Source organism: Mesoplodon mirus, assembly GCF_964341445.2.
Source record: "Mesoplodon mirus genome assembly, chromosome: 12".
Taxonomy (NCBI): Eukaryota; Metazoa; Chordata; class Mammalia; order Artiodactyla; family Ziphiidae; genus Mesoplodon; species Mesoplodon mirus.
The window spans coordinates 68,723,320-68,747,429 of NC_138988.1; the positions used below are offsets into that span (position 1 = coordinate 68,723,320).

The following is a 24,110-nucleotide window of genomic DNA, read 5'->3' on the forward strand; positions in this document are numbered from 1 at the left end:
CCACCTATTCACCTTAAAGAAAAAACCTTGCTAGGGACACAGGGCTTTCAATGAGATCTCTAACACTTTATCCATAAGTATGAAGAGATGACCAAGGATCACTAAACCTTTGACGAAAGTCTTCAACCTCAAAGGTAGAGACCAAGAGAAATAATCGGGAAACTGACCCTACAGGTCAAAAATGCACTCAGGAAAAACACAATTTTTAAAACTAGTTAACACGAATAGAGAAATCTTAAATGATATTGACTTCCAAACAAAATAAGGTGCTCTAAAAGTAGTTGAAGTGAGAAAAAGGATTTGGGGGGGGGGAAAGAGTTCCCTAAACGTTGAGAAAAAATTATAGAAATGATAAGTGCACCAAAAAGAGACAAGATACAATCAATCCAGAAGTCCCAACATCTGAACAATGAGAGCTGCAGAAAAAGATGCTTAAGAAAACGGAGGGGAAGAGATATTAAAGAAATACAAGAAAAGTCTGAGGATTAAATGGAATCCTCATTTAAATCAAAAGGGCCCTCCTGGTGTTAAACAGGATTACTTTTACCTACATATAAATATAGTACTAGGGAAATTTCAGAATCCAGTATTAAGAAGATCTTAAAGGCTTCTATGAAAAAGAATAAAGTTAAAGGGAAGTAATCAGACTGGCATTAAATATCTCATCAGAAACCCAGGATAGCAAAAGACCATCAGGCAGTGACTTCTAAATCTGAGGAAATGAACTTTTTACCCAGTCTAACTCTCAATAGCATTGCTCCAAAGCACTAGTGTCTCCTGGAGGGAAGCTTTACCTGTGGCAGATAGGTTTTTACATCTGTTGTCCCAGTTTTTGCCATTGCCACCCAGAAGATTCCCCTTAATTGCCTGTCTCTGGTGGCCAGTTGGTCTTGCATTCTTGAGGCCCAGAGGGCTATGGCAATCAGAGATGACTCTTGGCAGGCTGTCACTCCCAGGGCACTGCAGACAGTAAACTGAGGAACAACTCCCAGTCTTTCTGTGAAGGAGGCCTCTTGATTGTCCTAGAGCTTCGGCCTGAGGAGCAGGCTTCAGGTTTGGCACACATCTGATGCTCTCTGTCTTGTTCCAGCTCACCAGTATCTTACAGAAGAGAACTTATATACTCATCTAGTGCCCTGATTTCTGCAACTGTTACTCAGGGGACACCAACAGACTGCCTGGCCAGCAGGGTTTACACCGGCAGTTCCATAGAACTGTATCAATTTACATACTTTTAAAAGCTGCCTGAGAGTCAAGCTTCCAAACAGCCTGAATCTAGGTGCTGAGATCCTCCCCTTAGGGACAGTGACAGATCTTGGCACCTCCTCAACAATTAGGAGCTATTAAAAATATAATAGCCTGCTAGACTTTCCTGGTGGTCCAATGGTTAAGACTCCACATTTCCACTGCTAGAGGCATGGGTTCAATCCCTGGTCAGAGAACTAAGATCCTGCATGCTGCACAGTGCAGCCAAAATAAAAAATAGTAACAGCCTGCTTGAACAAGCACAAAGGTTTGAGAGAAGACAGAGTTGGGGAAGGGTTGAAAGACAAGGTTCAGCTCCTACACGAGGCCACTCCTTCAAGACTTGGAGAGGTGGTTTTTTCCAACCAGTCAACATGGAGAATGAAGCAGAATGAAGAAACAGAGTAATGTATTCCAAATGAAAGAACAAGATAAAACCTCAGAAAAAATCCTTAATGAAATGAAGATAAGTAATTTACCTGATAAAAAGTTCAAAGTAATGGTCATAAAGATACTCAATGACCTGGGAAAAGGAAAAGATGAACACAGTGGAACTTTCAACAAAGAGATGGAAAAAATAAGAAAGTGTATCAAATAAAAGTCACAGAGCTAAAGAATAAAATAATTCACTGAAAAATACACTAGAGGGGTTCAACAGCAGACTAGATGAAGCATAATAATCAGTCAATTCAAAGACAGGTACTGGGGCTTCCCTGGTGGCGCAGTGGTTGAGAGTCCGCCTGCCGATGCAGGGGACACGGGTTCGTGCCCTGGTCTGGGAAGATCCCACATGCTGTGGAGCGGCTGGGCCCGTGAGCCATGGCCGCTGAGCCTGTGCTCCCGGAGCCTGTGCTCCGCAACGGGAGAGGCCACAACAGTGAGAGGCCTGCGTACAGCAAAAAAAAAAAAAAAAAGACAGGTACTGTAACTCACCCAATCAGAGTAGCAAAAAGAAAAAAGAATGAAAAAAACTGAAGATGGTTTAAGGGACAACATCAAACAGACTAACATTCGCATTAAAGGGATACCAGAAGAAGAGAGAAAGAGGCAGAAATCTTGTTTGAAGAAATAACGGCTGAAAACTTCCCTAATTTGGGGAGGAAACAGACACCCAGATCCAAGAATCCCAGAAGGTTCCAAAGAAGAAACCCAAAGAGATGCACACCAAGACACATTATAACTGAAATCTCGAAAGTTAAAGACAAGGAGAGGATATTAAAAGCAAGAAGAGAAAAACAACTTGTTACATGCAAGGGAACTCCCATAAGATTATCAGCAGATTCTTCAGCAAAAACTTTGCAGGCTAGAAGGAAGCAGCTGATACACTCAAAGTGCTGAAAGGAAAGAACTAACCAAGAATACTCCACCCAGCAAAGTTATCATTCAGAATTCAAGGAGACATAGTTTTCCATACAAACAGAATCTAAAGTTGTTCATCACTACCAAACTGGCCTTAACAAGAAATGTTAAAGGGGTTTCTTTAAGCTGGAAAGAAAGAGTGCGAATTGATAAGAAAATACATCAAAGAACAAATTTCACTGGAAAGGTAAAAATATACTAAAGTGGACTAAACACTATTATAGCTAGTATGAGGATTAAAAAACAAAAGTAGTAAAAATAATTATGGTTACAATATTTTTTAATTACTTAATTAATTTTAATTAATTTTTGGCTGTATTGGGTCTTCGTTGCTACACGTGGGCTATCTCTAGTTGCGGTGAGCAGGGGCTGCTCTTTGTTGCGGTATGCAGGCTTCTCATTGTGGTGGCTTCGCTTGTTGCAGAGCCTGGGCTCTAGGTGCGTGGGATTCAGTAGTTGTGGCACGCGGGCTTCAGTAGTTGTGGCTTGCAGGCTCTAGAGTGCAGGCTCAGTAGTTGTGGCACATGGGCTTAGTTGCTCTGCAGCACATGGGATCTTCCCAGACCAAGGCTCAAACTCCTGTCCCCTGCATTAGCAGGAGGATTCTTAACCACTGTGCCACCAGGGAAGTCCCCTTGTTGAGTCTTTAGTAGTTAGAATTTTTCAGAAGTTGAGAGAGATGAACTGAATTGTATAATATCACATATAAAATTGTACACATCTTAGGTCTTTTTGGCTCCAAGTCTATCTCTAGTCACATTTTTCTTGATCCAGAGTTCTATTATTTGAAAGTTTGCTAACCCTTCTTATTGGGTAAATGCTGTGATAGATTCTATGTAAGATGTAAAAACAGGCATCTGCAGTGGCAGGCAGATTCTTAACCACTGCGCCACCAGGGAAGTCCACAATAATTAATTAAGGGATACACAAGTAAAACGTGACATCAAAAACATAAAATGAGGGGAGGGGAAGGAAAGAGTAAAAATGCTGAGCTTCAGAATAGGATCAAACTTAGTTGTTATCAACTTAAAATAGACTGTTAAACAGCCAGTAAACAATTAATAAAATGGCAATAAGCATATACCTGCCAATAATTACTTTAAATGTAAACAAATTAAATTCTCCAATCAAAAGACACAGAATGGCTGAGTGGATAAAAAGAACAAGATCCACCTATATGCTACCTACAAGTGACTCACTTGAGATGAAAGGACACATACAGACTGAAAGTGAAGGGATAGAAAAAGATATTCCATCCAAATGGAAACCAAAAGAAAGCTAGAGTACATATACCTATATCAGATAAAACAGACTTTAAGACTGTAATAAACAGACAAATATGGGTATTACATAATGAGAAAGAGGTCAATCCAACATGGGAATATAACATTTGTAAATATTTATGCACCCAACAAAAGAACACCTATTGATAAATATATACAGCAAATATATTATTAACAGACCTAAAGGGAGAAACAGACAGCAATACAATAATAGTAGGGGATATATCATCCAGACAGAAAATCAATTAGGAAAAATACACATTAAATGATACATTAGATCAGATGGACTTAACAGATACATACAGAACATTCCGTCCAAAACCAAAAGAAAACACATTCTTCTCCAGTATACATGGACCATTTTCCAGGATAGATCATACATTAGGCCACAAAACAAGTCTTAATTTAAAAGGACTGAAATCTTATCAAGCATCTTTTCTGACCACAATGGTATGAAATTAGAAATTAATTACACGGAGAAAACTGGAAAATTCACAAATATGTGGAGGTAAAACAACATGCTACTGAACAACCAAAGGGTTAAAGAAGAAATCAAAAGAGAAATTAAAAAATACCTTGAGACAAATGAAAGTGGAAAAGTAACATACCAAAATTTGTGGGACGCGGCAAAGGCAGTTTTAAGAGAGAAATTCATAATGATAAATGCCTACCTGAAGAAATTAAAAAAGTCTCAAACAACCTACCTTTACACCTCAAGGAATTAGAAAAAGAAGAAAAAACAAAGCCCAAAATTACTAGAAGAAAGGAAATAATGAGAGCAGAAATAAATGAAACAGAGATCGAAAAGACAATAGAGAAGATCAATGGAACTAAGTGCTAGTTTTTGAAAAGGTAAACAAAACTGCCAAGCCTTTAGCTAGACTCACCAAGAAAAAAAGAGAGAAGACTCAAATAAATAAAATCAGAAACGAAACAGATATTACAGCTGATGCAACAGCAATACAAAGGATCATAACTGATTGTATTATGAACAATTACAGGCCAACAAATTGACAACCTATAAGAAATGGATAAATTTCTAGAAACATACAACTTACCAATACTGAATCATGGTGAAATAGACAATCTGAACATAGACTGATTACTACTAGTAAGGAGACTAAATCAATAACCAAAAATCTCTTAACAACCAAAGGCCAGGATCAGTCAGCTTCACTGGTGAATTCTAATACATATTCAAATAAGAATTAATACCAGTCCTTCATAAATTCTTCCAAAAACAGTAGAGAAGGGAACTCTTCCAAATTCATTTTATGAGGCTAGCATCATCCTGATCCCAAAACTAGACAAGCATGCCGCAAGAAAATTACAGGCCAGTATCACTGATGAACATAGATGCAAAAATCCTCAACAAAACATTAGCAAACCAAATTCAATAATACAGTAAAAGGATCATAAACCATGATCAAGTGAGATTTACTCCAAGGATGCAAGAATGGTTCAACAGCTGCAAATCAGTTAATGTGATACACCACATTAACAAAATGAAGGATAGAAATCATATGATCTCAATAGATGCAGAAAGCATTTGACAAAAGTCGGCATCCATTTATGATTAAAAACTCTCAACAAAGTGGATACAAAGGAAATATATCTCAACATCATTAAGGCCATTCTATGACAAGCCCACAATGACCATCATACTCAGGGGTGAAAAACTAAAAGCTTTTCCTCTAAGATCAGGAACAAGACAAAGATGCCCACTCTCACCACTTGTACTTAACATAGTACTGAAGTCCTCGTCAGCACAATTAGGCAAGAAAAATAAATAAAAGGCATCCAAATTGGAAAGGAAGAAGTAGAACTTTTACTATTTGCAGATGACATGACACTATATATAGAAAATCCTAAGAACTCCATCAAAAAACTGTTTGGACTAATAAATCTAGTAAAGTTGTAGGATACAAAATCAATACACAAAAATGTGTTGCATATATATATATATATATAGGGTATATATATTTACCCTAATAATGAATTATCAGAGAAATTAAGAAACTATACTATTTATTCATCAAAAAGAGTAAAATACCTAGGAATAAACTTAACCAAGGAGGTGAAAGACCTGTATATTGAAAACTACAAAACAGTAACGAAAGAAATTGAAGAACACACCAATAAACGGATATTCCATGTTCACAGGTTAGAAGACTCAATATTGTTAACATGTACATACTATCCAGAGCAAGCTACAGATTCAATGCAATCCCTATCAAATTCCAACAGCATTTTTCAAAAAAACAGACAACTCCTAAAATTTGTATGAAACCATAGAAAACCCTGAATAGCCAGAGCTATCTTGAGAAAGAAGAACAAAGCTGGAGGCATCATGCTTTGTGATTTCAAACTACATTACAAACCTACAGTAACCAAAACAGTATGGTACTGGTATAAAAAGACATAACACAATGGAACAGAATAGAGAGCCCTTATATAAATCCACACATATATGGTCAATTAATTTAAGACAGGAAATATGCCAGGATATACAATGAGGAAAAGACAGTCTCTTCAATAAATGGTGCTAGGAAAACTGTAGAGCCACATGCAAAAAAATGAAACTGAACCCCACCTTACACCATACACAGAAATAAACTCAAAATGGATTAAAGACTTGAACATAAGACGTGAAACCATAGAACTCCTAAAAGAAAATATGGACAGTAAGCTCCTTGACATAGATCTTGGCAGTGATTTTTTGAATCTGACATCAAAAGCAAAGACAACAAAAGCAAAAGTAAACAAGTGGGATTACATCAAATTAAAATGCTTCTGGACTTCCCTGGTGGCACAGTGGATAAGACTGCACACTCCCAATGCAGGGGGCCCAGGTTCAATCCCTGGTAAGGGAACTAGATCCCACATGCATGCCGCAACTAAGAGTTTGCATACCACAACTAAGAAGCCCTCGTGTCACGACTAAGGAGCCCTGGAGCCATGACTAAGGAGCCTGCCTGCTGCAACTAAGGAGCCCATGTGCTGCAACTAAAGAGCCGGCAAGCTGCAACTAAGAAGCCAGTGAGCCACAACGGAGAAGCCTGCTTGCCACAACAAGAGCCGGCACAACCAAATAAGTAAATGTTAAAAAATAAACAGTGTTTAAAAATAAAATAAAATGCTTCTGCACAACAAAGGAAACCATCAAAAAAAATGATAAGGCTAGCTATGGAATGGGAGAAAATATGTGTAAACCAAAGATCTGATAAGGTGTTACATGGGGACTTCCCTGGTGGTACAGTGGTTAGGAATCCACCTGCCAATGCAGGGGACATGGGTTCAATCCCTGGTCTGGGAAGATCCTACATGCCACGAAGCAACTAAGCCCATGAGCCGCAACTACTGAGCCCATAGGCCACAACTTCTGAGCCCATAGGCCGCAACTAGTGAAGCCCATGCTCCACAACAAAAGAAGCCCACACACCGCAACGAACAGTGACCCTGCTCACCACAACTAGAGAAAGCCTGCGTGCATCAACGAAGACCCAACGCAGCCAAAAATAAATAAATTAAAAAAATATATAATGAACTCATACAACTCAGTAGCAAAAAACCAAGCAATCCAATTAAAAAATGGGCAGAAGACATAAATAGACTTTTTTTTTTAAAAGAAGACATACAGATGGCCAACAGGTACATGAGAAAGTGCTCCACATCACTAATCATCAGGGAAATGCAAATCAAAACCACAATGAGATGTCACCTCACATCTGTTAGGATGGCTTATTACAAAAAAGACAACAGATTGTTGACAAGGATGTAGAGAAAAGAGAACCCTGTGCACTATTGGTGAGAATGTATTGGTGCAGCCACTACTGAATACAGTATGAAGGTTCCTCAAAAAATTAAAAAGAGAACTACCATATGATCCAGCAATTCCACTTTTGGGTATTTACCTGAAGAAAACAAAAACACTAAGTTGATAAAATATACAGATCCCCATGTTCACTGCATTATTTATACAATAGCTAAGACATGGAAACAACCTAAGTTTCCATGGATGGATGAATGGATAAAGAAACTGTGGTACACACACACAATGGAATATTATTCAGCCATAAGAAAGAACAAAATCTTCTCACGGACAGACCTCACAGGTATTACATTAAGTGAAATAAGTCAGAGAAAGACAAATACTGTAAGATCTCTCTTACACGTGGAAACTTAAAAAGAAACCAAAAAATAAAAACAAAACAGAACAACTCACAGATACTGGTGGTTGCCAGATGTGGGTGGTGGAGGGTGGGAGAAATGGGTATAAATTTTTTTTTTTTTTTGCGGTACGCAGGCCTCTCACTGTTGTGGCCTCTCCCGTTGCGAAGCACAGGCTCCGGATGCACAGGCTCAGCGGCCATGTCTCACGGGCCCAGCCGCTCCGCGACATGTGGGATCTTCCCAGACCGGGGCACGAACCCGTTTCCCCTGCATTGGCAGGCGGACTCTCAACCACTGCGCCACCAGGGAAGCCCCAAAGCGGGTATAAATTTTAAAAGGGTAAAATAAAAAGTTAACATGGAACAAGCTCAACAAAATCCTTTTGAATCTGAAAAAAAATCTGAATTATCTGCATAAAATCACCTATACATGTATGATTACTTGCAGTATAGAAATCTGTAGATTATCTCACTTTTAACAATGTTGAGACTCATGCCCTTTAAATTGGGCAAACAGAATCAGAGAGGTAGAAAACTTTCCAAAGGTCATAGAGCTAAAGAATGGTAGACACTCTAAATCCAATAATCTCCTTCAACCTTAGAAACTTCTTTTCAGAAGTAAATTTGCAAATTCGGTCTTAATCACCAAACTACAGAATGGCACAGAATGATTCATGCTCTACAACCACCCATTTTAGGAAGGATCAGCTCTTTTTAAAAAGTAACATGTTTTTTAATTATCTACACAGCTCATTGAGCAGTTAGGGGAGTGACACTAATAGAAAGAGACAAGCCTAACAATAAGCTGAATTTGATAAAAATTCTTTTAGATAATCTTGCAGAAGTTTGGGGATCTTGGAAATATCAACTATAATCTGCTGATCAAGTTCCTATTTTAGTTTTAAAGTCTAAGTATTTTGTGTGAAATATGCACTTTATGCAATGAATGGAGTCCTAAAAATTGTGTAAAATAAGTTTATAAAATGAATTATTACATGCATACACGGAGGATGCTTATTCCTTCACAGAATCAGTGAATCTTAGAACTAGCAAAGTCCTGAACTCTAACCAGAACCCCATTTTACAGATGAATACTCAAACCCAGAAGTTAGGGAAGTGTACCAAGTATAGGTAGTGACAGACTAGAACCTAAGTGTGTTGCATTCCAGCCAAATGCTTTTTTCATTGTGCTACCAAGAAAACAAATAAACAAATATTTATGGTGAAAAAACAAAACACAAAATAATTATTGTTACAGAGGAGAATGTAAGGTAATCACCCTAAGATGGTAAAGACAGAATTTAGGGGCAGAGGTGGGAAGGATAGGAGAGGCGTAGATCCACCAAAATTCCATTTTACAAAGTAGGAAATTAAAGTCTGCCTAAAGGGATATGGGGATATATGTATACATATAGCTGATTCACTTTGTTGTGCAGCAGAAAGTAACACAACATGGTAAAGCAATTATACTCTAATAAAGATATTAAATTAAAAAAAATAAAGTTTGCCTAGAGTGGATGAAACCAAAAATAAAGGTTGAGGCACATTAAAGTTATGAAGTAATCAAAAGTGGATCTAGGCAGACAATAACAAGTGAGGATGTGGAGAAATTGGAACCCTCATGTATTGCTGGTGGAAATGCAAAATGGTACAACTACTTTGGAAAACCGTTTTCAGTTCTTCAAAATGTTAAACATCAGAATTACTATATGGGGACTTCCCTGGTGGTCCAAGGGGCATGGGTTCAATCCCTGGTTGGGGAACTGAGATCCCACATGCCATGACCAAAAAAAAAAAAAAAAAAAAATTACTATATGGCTCAGCAATTCTACTTCTAGGTATATTTCCAAGAGAAATGAAAACATGTGCCCACACAAAAAATTGCACATAAATGTTCACAACAGCATTATTCATAACAGCCCAAAGTGAAAACAACCCAAATATCCATCAACTAATGAATGGCATCCAAGTGGTGTACTTGCCCCAAAACGCGTCATCTCTAATTCAGCCTCTAGGTCATGGTACTCTATGGAAAGAACTGTCAATGCTATGGAAGAGAACCCCAATAGAGAAAACACTATGAAAGTCTGGAAGGATTAGACAACTGAAGATGCCATCACTGTTATTTAAAAAGCCATGAAAGAAATCAAGCCTGAAACAATAAATTCCTGCTGGAGAAAACTGTGTCAAGGTGTTGTGCATGACTTCACAGGATTTATGAAAGAGCCAATCAAGGAAATCGTGAAAGAGATTGTGGACATGACAGAAAAGGGGGGGGGTTTAAAGTGTTTCAAGATATGGATCTTGGAGAAATTCAAGAACTAAGAGACACAACAGAGGAATTAACAAAAGAAGATTTGATGGAGATGAGTGCTTCCAAATCAGTGACAGATAAGGAAGAAGACATAGAAGAAGCAGTGTCAGAAAACAAACTGACATTATACAGTTCGGAAGAAGGGTTCTGACTATTCAAGATTGCTTTTGGCTTCTTTTATGACATGGACCCTTCTATGTATCACTGAAACTGAAACTAAAGCAAATGGTTGAAAAAGGATTGGTACCATACAGAAACACATTTAGAGAAATGAAAAAGCAAAAAATTTCAGACAGAAATTTCCATGTACTTCCATAAAGCTACACCAAGTGTGCACACCTCTCCTGCCTCCTCTTGCCACATCCTCCACCTTTGCCACCTCTGTGAAAACAAGACCAACCCCTCCTCTCCCTCCTCCTCCTCCTCACCCTACTCAACGTGAAGACAAAAATGAAGATCTTTATAATCCACTTCCACTTAGTAAATTAGTAAATAATCACCACAGTACAGTTAAACTTATCTGTTGTGTATGTCTATGTCTTCGTGAAAATCTAATAATTGTAGAGCAAGAACTGTATGAAATGTTTTTTGCATCATTATCATCATCGCCTAAGAATGCATCATGTAAAACACTGTGTGTAAGACTTGTATTGAAGTGGATAGCCTATCCTTACATAGGCATAAGAATTACATTACTGTATTCAGTATGTCCCCACCTCTTAATTGGAGAAACTGCATATCAGCCTATCATTACAAGTAAATGGTTTTTTTAAAAAGTAATGTTTCCAATACTGCGTTATGAATATCACTATAATATGTAATACTATATGCCATTAAAATTTTACAATTTGGGCTTCCCTGATGGTGCAGTGGTTGAGAGTCCGCCTGTTGATGCAGGGGACACGGGTTTGTGCCCCGGTCCGGGAAGATCCCACATGCCGCAGAGCAGCTGGGCCCGTGAGCCATGGCCGCTGAGCCTGCGCGTCCGGAGCCTGTGCTCCACAACGGGAGAGGCCACAAAAGTGAGAGGCCTGCGTACCGCAAAAAAAAAAAAAAATTTTTACAACAATTCGTTCACTAATGTATAGGCCAGGCTACCGGGAAGCAACTGTATCAATCACACAAGGATACCATAAAGCAATCATATTGCTGTTTTATTGTCAATGCATGAATCACTGTACCTGTAAATAAAAATGAATTTTATTTTCACATTATTTTTTCATCTTGATGTCTAGTGTTAGTGATATGTGTAACATCTACAGTGTTTTATACTATGTAAGACAATACTGATGTAGGTATGACAATTTATCTTATGAATAGGTGATGTAAATTTACAATATCGATAAATATAATACAGTACTATAAATGTATTTTCTTTTCCTTATGATTTTCTTAGTATCATTTTCTCTCTCAGTAACATTTTTCATTCATCTTTGCTTATTTTATTGTAAGAACACAGCATGTAATACATATAACATACAAAATATGTGTTAATCGACTTTATGTTATCAGTAAGGCTTCCAATCAACAGTAGGCTATTAGTAGAAAAGTTTTGGGGGAGTCAAAGGTTACATGCATCCTAAATACTAACAACGAAAAATCAGAAAAATAAATTAAGGAAACACTCCCATTTACCACTGCAACAAAAAGAATAAAATACCTAGGCATAAACCTACCTAAGGAGCAAAAGACCTGTATGCAGAAAACTATAAGACACTGACGGAAGAAATCAAAGATTATACAAACAGATGGAGAGATACACCATGTTCTTGGATTGGAAGAATCAACATTGTGAAAATGACTCTACTACCCAAAGCAATCTACAGATTCAGTGCAATCCCAATCAAATTAACAATGGCATTTTTCACAGAACTAGAACAAGAAATTTTGTAATTTGTATGGAAACACAAAAGATCCTGAATAGCCAAAGCAATCTTGAGAAAGACAAACGGAGCTGGAGGAATCAGGCCCCCTGACTTCAGAATATACTACAAAGCTACAGTAAAGGAAACCATAAACAAGACGAAAAGACAACCCTCAGAATGGGAGAAAATATATGCAAACGAAGCAACTGATAAAGGATTAATTTCCAAAATATACAAGCAGCTCATGCAGCTCAATATCAAAAAAACAAACAACCCAGTCCCAAAATGGGCAGAAGACCTAAACAGACATTTCTCCAAAGAAAACATACAGACTGCCAACACACACATGAAAAGATGCTCAACATCACTAATCATTAGAGAAATGTGAGTCAAAATCACAATGAGGTATCACCTCACACAGGTCATAATGGCCATCATCAAAAAATCTAGAAACAGTAAATGCTGGAGAGGGTGTGGAGAAAAGGGAATCCTCTGGCACTGTTGGTGGGAATGTAAATTGATACAGCCACTATGGAGAACAGTATGGAGGTTCCTTAAAAAACTAAAAATAGAACTACCATATGACCCAGCAATCCCACTACTGGGCATATACCCTGAGAAAACCATAATTTAAAAAGATACATGTGGGCTTCCCTGGTGGCGCAGTGGCTGAGAGTCCGCCTGCCGATGCAGGGGACACGGGTTCGTGACCAGGTCAGGGAAGATCCCACATGCCGCGGAGCAGCTGGGCCCGTGGGCCATGGCTGCTGAGCCTGCGCGTCCGGAGCCTGTGCTCCGCAACGGGAGAGGCCACAACAGTGAGAGGCCCGCGTACCAAAAAAAAAAGATACATGTACCACACAATGTTCACTGCAGCACAATTTACAATAGCCAGGACATGGAAGCAACCTAAATGTCCATCAACAGATGAATGGATAAAGATGTGGCACATATATACAATGGAATATTACTCAGCCATAAAAGGGAAAGAAATTGGGTCATTTGTAGAGACGTGGATGAACCTAGAGACTATCATACACAGTGCAGTAAGTCAGAAAGAGAAAACAATTATTGTATATTAACGCATATATGTGGAATCTAGAAAAACGGTACAGATGAACTGGTTTGCAAGGCGGAAATAGAGACACAGATTTAGAGAACAAACATATGGACACCAAGGGGGGAAAGTGGGTGGGGGGTGGTGGGGGTAGGATGAACTGGGAGATTGGGATTGACATATATACACTAATATGTATAAAATACATAACTAATAAGAACCTGCTGTATAATAAAATAAAATAAGATAAAGAGTCTTAAAAAATAAAAAATAAAAATATCACTAAGGGTCATTGTAAAAGTGAGCCAACTTTTAGGTACAGCTTTAGAGGTAGTGTTGCTTCATCTTAAATTACAAAAGAAAATAAACTAAAATTCAGAATGAAAAAAAATAGAAAATAAAAAAACGGTACTGATGAACCTAGTGGCAGGGCAGGAATAAAGATGCAGACGTAGAGAACGGACTTGAGGACACAGCGGGGGAAAGGGAAGCTGGGACGAAGTGAGAGAGTAGCATTGAAATATATACACTACCAAATGTAAAATGGATGGCTAGTGGGAAGCTGCTGCACAGCACAGGGAGATCAACTCGATGCTTTGTGATAACCTAGAGGGGTGGGATAGGGAGGGTGGGAGGGAGGAGATATGCAGATATATGTATACACATAGCTGATTCACTTTGTTGTACAACAGAAACTAACACAACATTGTAAAGCAATTATACTCTAATAAAGATGTGAAAAAAAAGTTACATGCAAATTTTCAACTAGTGGGGAGACAGGTGCCCCTAACCCCCACAGTGTTCAAGGGTCAACTGTACTTAGAAAGCACACAATGCCTGTTAGCCAATTTGTGGTTTCAAGGGAGTGTGGATGGGGCTGAGGACTTTAAAAAATCTTACATAATTCTCTGTATTTTATGGGGAAAAAAACAAAACAGTACTCCCCTCTCGCCTCAGAACTAAGTGTGAGTATCTTCACACCCCTAGTGTAGGCAAAGATTTCCTAAAACTCAAAAAAACACCGATAGGAGAAAAAAAAATTGATAAACTGGACTTTGTCTAAATTAAAAACCTCTGTAATACAATACAAATCTAAGTACAATACAAATAAATACTAAACAAAATTAGAAACCTCTGTAAATACAATACAAACTGATAAAGGACTTGTATCCAGAATATAAAAAGAACTTTTACAACACAATAACAAGACAAACAACTCAATAAAATATGGGCAAGAAATTTGATAACTTCAGTGAAGACAACATACAAATAACTGCATTTTGTAGCCAGACTTATCAAGAAAAAAAGAGGGTCAAATCAACAAAATCAGAAATGAAAAAGGAGGAGTTACAAACAATACCACAGAAATACAAAGAATCATAAGAGATTACTGCAACAACTACATGCCAATAAAATGGACAACCTAGCAGGAATGGACAAGCTCCTAGAAATGTACAATCTTCCAAGGCTGAGTCAGGAAGAAATAGAAAATATAAATAGACCAATTATCGGTAATGAAACCAAATCAGTAATAATAAATAAATAAATAAAGACCTCCCAACAAACGAAAGTCCAGGACCAGATGGTTTCATGGGTGAATTCTACAAAACATTTAGAGAAGGGCTAATACTTATCCTTCTCAAACCATTCCAAAAAACTACAGAGGAAGAAATGCTTCTGAACTCATTCTAGGAGGCCAGCATCAAGCTCATACCAAAACAAGAAGATATCACAAAAAAAGTAAATTACAGGCCAATCTCACTGATGAACATATGTGCAAAAATCCTCAATAAAATATTAGCAAACTGAATTCAACAATACATTGAAAGGATCATACACCATGATCAAGTGGGATTTATCCCATGGATGCAAGAATAGTTCAATATCCATAAGTCAGCCAATGATATACCACGTTAACAAGCTGAAGAATAAAAATCTTATGATCACCAACAGATGCAGACAAAGCTTTTAACAAAATTCAACATCCATTTATGATAAAAATTCTCCACAAAGTGGAGCATAAAACATAATAAAGGCCATATATAAGCCCACCAATAATGTCATACTCAACTGCGAAAAGCTGAAAGTGTTTCCTCTAAGATCAGGAACAGGACAAGGATGCCCACTCTCACCATTTTTATTCAACACAGTATTTGAAGTCCTAGCTACAGCAATCAGACATTACTTTAAAAACAAGAGGAGTCCAAATTGGAAAGGAAGAATTAAACTGTTTTTGTCTGCAAATAACATGATACTATACATAGAAAATCCTAAAGACAACACCAAAAAAACTACTTGGAGCTCATCAATGAACTCGGTAAAGTTTCAGGATACAATTAATATACAAAAACCTGTTGCATTTCTATACACTAATAACAAACTATCAGAAAGAGAAATTTTAAAACAATCCAATTTACCATCGCATCTAAAAGAATAAAATACTAGGAATAAATCTAACTAAGGAAAAAGAACTATACTCAGAAAACTGTAATACACTGATTAAAGAAACTGAAGACAACACAGATGGAAAGATACACTGTGTTCATGGATTCAAAGAATTAATATTGTTAAAATGACCATACTACTCAAGTCAATCTACAGATTCAATGCAATTCCTATTAAAAGACCAATGGCATTTTTCACAGAACTAGCAATTCTAAAATTTGTATGGAAACACAAAAGATCCTGAATAACCAAAACAATCTTGAGGAATAACAACAGAGCTGGAGGTATCACGCTCCCTGATTTTAAACTATACTACAAAGCTACAGTAATCAAAACAGTATGGTAACAGACACATAGATAAATGGAACAGAACTGCGGGCCCAGAAATAAACCCATGCACTTACGTTAACCTATGACAAAGGAGGCAAGAATACACAACGGGGAAAAGACAGCCTCTTCAATAAGTGGTGCTGAAAAAACTGGACAGCTACATGTAAAAGAATTAAATTAGAACATTTTCTCACACCATATTAAAAAAAAACCTCAAAATGGATTACACTTCTCTGGACATTTTTTGGGTTATTCTTACGTTTGTATTTTCCGTAAAGTTTGGAATTGGCGTCACAGAATGCTGTTACAGGAATAGGAAATTTATATATTAATTTAGGAAGAACTATTATTTAAATCTGAGTCTTCCAAACCAATATATCTCTTCATATATTCAGTATTTTAGATTACTTAATAACCACACATGGAAATATGGAGCTTCAAATATAACATTAATTATCATTGCTCCAGTAGCCTACTCAGCATAAGGCAATGTCAAAGAACGGGCCCAAAAATATCAGATTTGTCACCTACGTTTTTCACCAGAAATAAAGAACTGTGATATCACAGAAACCTACCATGCTAACATATTTTCTGACACAAAATTTTTAAGAACTTACTTAAAGTCACACCCAAATCTTGGTTTCTAAATACCAATCCTCATTAAAAGGAACCAGAGCTCCTCAGAGAAATGATTGATTCCAGGGTTGGGGCAGGAAAAGGACAAGATGAACATGGAATATCTTGTGCCAGAGAATACAGGAGTGCTCAAAGAATAAAGGAGACATGTCAAAGAACAAGAAGCCAGCTTGAAGGGGCTCCCAATGGCCAAATAGGAAAGAATTTGAGCATCATAATAATGAAGGTAATGGATTAAAACTCACTGAATAAAAGAATATTCCATAAATTCATGCTAATGTTGATGATTATAATGATAAATAAATGAATGGGGAAAAGGGAAAGTTTTCTACTAACAGAATGCTGACCAATAACTATAGAAGGAAATAGTAGAATTAGATAATTACCATTTTGTAACCATCACATTAATAACTGACTTAGGTGAGAATCAACAATGAATGCTAAAACAGTGAGATTTTGATGAGGAAAAAGTTATTTACATAGGTCAAAGTATCTTCCCACAAATAACTTATGAATTGCAAAGGGGAAAATCGTAATTTTATGGCAGAGAAACTTGGAAATCACTACCTTATCTCAGCAGTCAAAGGTAACATCACCAATACTGGCAAGGATATCATGTGTCTCCTGATGTGATGCACCAAGGAAGATACATTTCACTTAGGTAGTGCCAGCATGCATAAGCTGAATCACAAGGAAACATAAAAACGCAAACTGAGAGACATTCTAGAAAATAAATGGCCTATATTCTTAAAAAATATCAATGTCAGGAAACACAAAGGCAGGCAAAGAACTGTTCTAGATTTAGGAAACACAAAAACTAAATGCAGTGCACGATCCTGGGTTAGATACTAGACCAGAAAAAAAACTTTTTTTCTACAAAGGACATTGGGACAACTGACAAAAGTTGAATAAGACCTACATTAAATACTGTATTAACATTTTTTTTTTTTTTTTTTTTTTTTGCGGTACCCAGGCCTCTCACTGTTGTGGCCTCTCCCATTGCGGAGCACAGGCTCCGGACGCGCAGGCTCAGCGGCCATGGCTCACGGGCCCAGCCGCTCCGCGGCATGTGGGATCTTCCCGGACCGGGGCACGAACCCGTGTCCCCTGCATCGGCAGGCGGACTCTCAACCACTGCGCCACCAGGGAAGCCCTGTATTAACATTTTTTCCTATTTTGATAATTATATTTTGATTATGTAAGCGAATGTCCTCGTTCTAAGGGAATATGTCGAGTATTTAGGGATAAAGGGGCACAATATCTGCAACTTACTCTCAAACAGTTCATATATGAAGGTTTTTTTTTCAGACATCCACACTTTGCACTGATATGATTAAGCTAGCAACACAAACTTCTGTAGAGCTTGCTTATCTTCTGGAAGGCTTACCCACATTTATGATAAACAGCCACTAGATGGCAATCTGTGATCTCCTAACCCCAGCAGCCTAGGATTCTGCAGGGAGCATTTTAGACTCAATTATACTTAAAAAAACAAAAACAGAAAACAACTGGTGATCTTTAATAAAGCCCTGTTATATAATAACATATTATTATGTATTAGGCAACCACTACACTCAAAATAGATGTTTTCACAATGGCCTATACAGGGCTTACATGATCTTTTCATTGCCCGCCCCTGCCCCCCATCTCTCTGACCTTGTCTCTTTAGGTCCATGTTAAAGTGTTGCCTTTTCAGAAAACTTCCTTGACCCGCCTGTATAAAACAGCAGTTAGAGGCATGCCCTCCCCTGCCCTCTGACCTTGCTTCATTTTTCTTCAGCACTTGCCATTTCTTCCTACCCACACTCCCAGAATGTAAGTTTCATGAGAACAGACTTTATTTTGCTAACTGCCTGTAAAATAGAAATACCCAGAAAAAGTATATGTATAAGACAAGTATCTTCTTTTTCATTTTTAGCTGTTACTCATCATTCTTCAATTGAAGACCATTACACCCCACCCTACCTCCAACCAATTCCCTAATGGAACTAGACTGTGAAGAATATTAAATGTCAAGTGTTGAAGTGTATTATGTGGAAGGAAATCATCAAGAAATTTAAGCAGAAGTAGTGCTTTAGAAAAATTCTTCTGACAAGAAGGTGGTAAAAATGTAGGAGGACTGGAAAGCAAAGATGCAGGAGACACAGCCACGGTCTCTGGTGTCAGGAGTTAGGTTTGATCCTGGTTCCATAGTCTACCAGAGCGCCATGACTTTGGATGAACTGCTAACTCAAGAAGCTCTCTGTGCTTCAGTTGCCCAGTATGTAAAACGAGGGCAGAAAAACATCTACCTCGTGGGGAACACAGAGGTTATGTTTATTCTATATCAGTACCTGATACATAAATTTTAGCATTGCATGTAGGAAATAACGGAAAAGAAACAAACAAACATTTGTTTACTTATTTAACTTATTTTTACCGAGTGCCTACAGGTATGTCAGATACCTTTCCAGGCACTGGAAATGCAGCTGTGAGGGAAAAAAAAAAAAAAAAAAAAAGAGTCCCTGGTCTTCATCATACTAGCACAAGGTGACAAAAAATAGCCCTAATTTATATGAATCTATCTGGTTTTTGAGTTTCTGCTGGTGAATAGCTGAAGTTGGGACAGCAAGTCCCATCAAAGTCCTCTCTCAACGTCTCTCAAGGAGATAGATATTCTATAATGTCAGGCTATGAGAGGGGCTATAAAGAAAAATTAAATGAGGTAAGGGGACAGAGTATGCTGACATTTTAAATAGGGTTGTGACGTTTTAGTAAAGAGGTAAGAGATGCTAGAGTTTTATCTGGAATGATTCAGTAATAAAACTGAGGGGCTTCCCTGGTGGCGCAGTGGTTGAGAATCTGCCTGCCAATGCAGGGGACACAGGTTCAAGCCCTGGTCTGGGAAGATCCCACATGCCGCGGAGCAAATGGGCCCGTGAGCCGCAACTACTGAGCCTGTGCGTCTGGAGCCTGTGCCCCGCAGCAAGAGAGGCCGCGACAGTGAGAGGCCCGCACACCGCGATGAAGAGTGGCCCTTGCTTGCCATAACTAGAGAAAGCCCTCGCACAGAAACGAAGACTCAACACAGCCAAATAAATAAATAAACAAATAAATAAATAAAACTGAAACTCAGGAAGAAGAACTGATTTGAAGATGATGCGTTTGGGTCTTAGAAATGATTTGGCTTCAAAAGACAAACTAAAAGCTGACTGGAGGAACTTCCCTGATGGTCCAGTGGCTAAGACTCTGTGCTCCCAACGCAGGGGGCCTGGGTTCCATCCCTGGTCAGGCAACTAGATCCCACATGCCACAACTAAGAGTTCACATGCCGCAATTGAAGATCCCACATGCTGCAACAAAGATCTCGCACACTGCAACAAAGATCCTGTGTGCTGCAACTAAGACCCGGCACAGCCAAATAAATACATAAGTTAAAAAAAAAAAAAGCTGACTGGAAAACGCACCTTAGAAACTCTAGTTTACTTACATATAAATTTCAGTCTTCTATTTCTTCCTGCCTTGGGGAATGCATAATTGTAGGATCTCCTAATGCAGAGATCTATCTTCTACGGACTGTGTTATGGGTTCACCTGTGTCCCCCCAAAAAGACACATTGGAGTCCTAACCTCCAGTTTCTCAGAATGTGACTATTTGGAGATAGGATCTTCATAGAGGTGATCAAGGTAAGATGAGGTCTAGGATGAGTCCTGATCCAGTATGACTAGTGTCTTTATAAAAAGAGGAAATTTGGACACAGATTAAAACACAGAGGGAAGATGATGCACAGATATAAGGAGAAGATGGCCAATTTCAACCCTGCTGACACCTTCATTTCAGACTTCTAGGCTCCAGAAGTGTGAGACAATAAATTTCTGTTGTCTAAGCCACCCAGATTGTGGTACTTTGTTCAGTAACCAGAGCAAACTAATAGAGACTAGAAGAAAATCATATTTGTGTACTTATCTCTCTTAAGAAATCCCCTTGAGGGGAAGGCTTAACTCTGCTTATTTTTTAAATTTATTTATTTATTTATTTATTTTTGGCTGCATTGGGTCTTCGTTGCTGCACGCGGGTTTTCTCTAGTTGCGCAAACGGGGGCTACTCTTCGTTGCGGTGTGCGGGCTTCTCATTGCAGTGGCATCTCTTGTTGCGGAGCACAGGTTCCAGGCGCACGGGCTCAGTAGTTGTGGCTCTCGGGCTCTAGAGTGCAAGCTTAGTAGTGTGATGCACGGGCTTAGTTGCTCTGCAGCATGTGGGATCTTCCTGGACCAGGGATCAAACCTGTGTCCCCTGCACTGGCAGGCAAATTCTTAACGACTGCACCACCAGGGAAGTCCCCTTCACTCTGTTTTAAGTCATTTTTGTATCCCTTCTGGAGTACCTAATCTGATGCAAAAATTTAATTAGATACTATTTTAAGTTGCAGGAACTACACACAGTGGAGCTCAATAAATGCTAAATTTCTCCCACAACCTTTTCCATATATATCTTTCCTGACAGATAATTTCTTTCTTTTGCAAACTGACAAACTGAATTTAATTTCTGAGACATACTCAAGTAGCAATCTCAATTCAGTAATCCTAGGAGCTAGGGTTTGGCAGCACTGAAACAAAAATTTGAGTGCCTAAATTTATCAGATGATATATACACATAATTAAATATAAACTATCCCTGATCTTTAGGGACTCTAACCCAAACTAGACCTGATACATATATATAGGAAATACCAACAGGTGAGTTAAAACCATTACTTCAACACATGAATAGTAATAAGAAATGTTACATAAAAGTCAAGGGTAAACCCATTTTAGCTAAGGAAAGAAGCATGAGCATGGGAGTAGTCACCAAAGCACTATACTCCTAGCTGAGTACTGAGCTAGGCATGCACATACAATTTCAGCATCAGAATCTCGCCATCTGCAGATAAGGCAACTCAGACTCAAGGAAGTCAAATGATATTGTCCAAGTTCATCCAACAACCATGTTGGAGGCAAGCTGGAACCTGGGACTGTGTGATTCAAGAAAATAAGCTCTTTTTTAATAAACAGTATTTGAGCATATACCTATTCTATCCTTCCACCTACAACACGAGCATAAGTTAGCTAATTTATCTCATTATATTCTTTTTTTAAAAATTTATTTTATTTATTTATTTTTGGCTGCACTGGGTCTTCGTTCTATGCATGGGCTTTCTCTAGTTACGGCGAGCGGGGACTCCTCTTCATTGCGGTGCGCAGGCTTCTCATTGCAGTGGCTTCTCTTGTTGCGGAGCATGGGCTCTAGGCACACAGGCTTCAGTAGTTGTAGCACATGGGCTCAGTAGTTGTGGCTCACAGGCTTCTAGAGAGCAGGCTCAACAGTTGTGGCACATGGGCTTAGTTGCTCTGCAGCATGTGGGATCTTCCCGGACCAGGGATCGAACCCATGTCCCCGGCATTGGCAGGCAGATTCTTAACCACTGTGCCACCAGGGAAGCCCTCTTGTTATATTCCTAATACTAGCAAGAAATATGCAACATACAATTCCTGCAAAATCTATTCTCAAAGGCATAGGTAGTCATAAAAGAGAAAAGGGGTATCAAGGGAGCTTGCCACCAAGCTCAGGTATAGACAGAACCTGACATCTGTGGTCAAACTGCTTGGCTTAAAGGACATTCAAGGTCCTTCACAGGCTGAAGGGCAGCACCACAATCAAGAACAAAGTGAATGAGAAGATACAGTTGCCCATAAACTACCTTTACATTAATAATTAGTTACAACATAAGGCCACCTTAGTATTTCAGGAAACAAAAGTTCACAAGACCACCCCCAAAAGAATGGGTAGCATTGTTTAAAATGCCTAATCACTCAGAACAAAGAAGTAAGAATTTGAGTAAATTAAATAATATATAAAGGTCATCAACATGACTCATGGTACCAACACCAAACTTCATGCCATTGATGACAACTCTTATACTGGTGACAATTCTTATATAGTGGTTAAAATATATATCAAATGTTCTCAAACTTTTTGATAAGCAATCTTTAAATACCTATTATGCAAAGCATTTAAGCCACCAAGGAATTTATTACTCAGTAGCAATGAATTATACCTGGCCTTAACCTTTATCTATATAACCAAAGGCTCATCATGGTACAAATGAATATGATTTTTATTTATCTAGCTCCTGCCAACTAACTTTTGTGTCCAGTGCTACTATACTTCTCTGAAAATGAACAGAGTATAGTTAACTTATTTTGTGGTTTCTGACAACTTTCTGAAAGCATTCCTTGTTAAAGTAGTTGAAAAACTAGATACTCTGGTCTTCATAGCTAATCGCATGGATCTTTTTCAAATTCCCAAAGTTAATCTTCCAGTAAGAGGTACACAGAACCACAGATCTCTTCCACAACTGTGTTTACTATAACTTTAAGGGGAAGGGCTAGAGATAGTATTAGACCTAATAATTAGGCCAATTAGTAACTAACTCTCACCCTGAAGATTCTACAGCAGAGATTACAAACTGTAGGCTGTAAAATCCTGCCCCTAAACTTCTGTTTATAATGGTTATAATGGTTAAAAAAAAAAATCAAAATAGTTGTTGAGAAGCACATAAAAACAAAGATTTCCAGGGTCTCTCAAAAAATCTGAAGACCTGGTAACACGACTCATCTTCTCACAGGACAAGTGAGAAAGCCCACTCCATACATTCTAATAACCACCATTCCCTTTTGGCTTACTGATAGTATGCTTCAGAAGCCATATTCTAAAAATAAATCAAAACAACCACAAATTACTTTATATTCAATATTCATTTTAAACTAAGAACACAGATGACCCAAATTCTACAAGATTTTAAAAAGCCAAAGATGTAAAATGAAAGCAAAAGTTAAACAAATGAATCTGTGTACCAGGTGGTAACATAATCACACAGTAAGGAACTAGCTCACATAACTTTAAAATTCAGTAATTTGACTCTACATCCCTATTGAAATACTATGCCCTAAGAAGAACAATAAGAAGAAATCATTACCTTTCTTCAGTAATCATACTACTGGTTGTAGTGTTGACATTGTCATTCTCAGACTATTCTGTATTTATACTGTGGGAAAAGAAAATGAATAATCATGTTGGTGCTGTTAAGAACACGGGTTTTCAACGTGGGAGAAAGGAGATAGAGATGTAAAATCAAAGAAGATAAGGAAAGTCCCTGGGTCATTTAATTTGATTTTTAAGTATAACTTGAACTCATGATTTTTTTTTAAAGAGAAAAAACACAACTTATTTCCTAATTAACCACAAAAAAGGCCTAGAAACAATGACTAACTCAGAAGAAATAAGCACCTTAAGGGCCCAGACTGTGATCTCCAAATGTCATTTCCCACTAAAAGGCTTCTTAGAGAAAGGTCTGTTTCTTTGACTGGGGCAGAAAATGTACAAGTC

General features: G+C 38.1%; 1 protein-coding gene across 3 annotated transcripts in view; it reads right to left on the reverse strand.

Moving 5' to 3' along the window:
- SRPK1 (SRSF protein kinase 1) overlaps positions 1 to 24,110 on the reverse strand; it is an 87,343-nt gene that overhangs the window by 50,332 nt on the left and 12,901 nt on the right. The window contains exon 2 of one of the 3 annotated variants that reach the window (XM_082639483.1): positions 23,701 to 23,769. The exons of 1 other annotated variant lie outside the window; for it this stretch is intronic. In XM_082639483.1, coding sequence (XP_082495609.1) covers positions 23,701 to 23,717 — 17 coding nt within the window. In that variant the 5' untranslated portion in view covers positions 23,718 to 23,769. Of the gene's footprint in view, positions 1 to 17,273; positions 17,346 to 23,700; positions 23,770 to 24,110 lie in introns of those variants that run through there. One more of the 3 variants, XM_082639482.1, reaches the window with a different exon arrangement.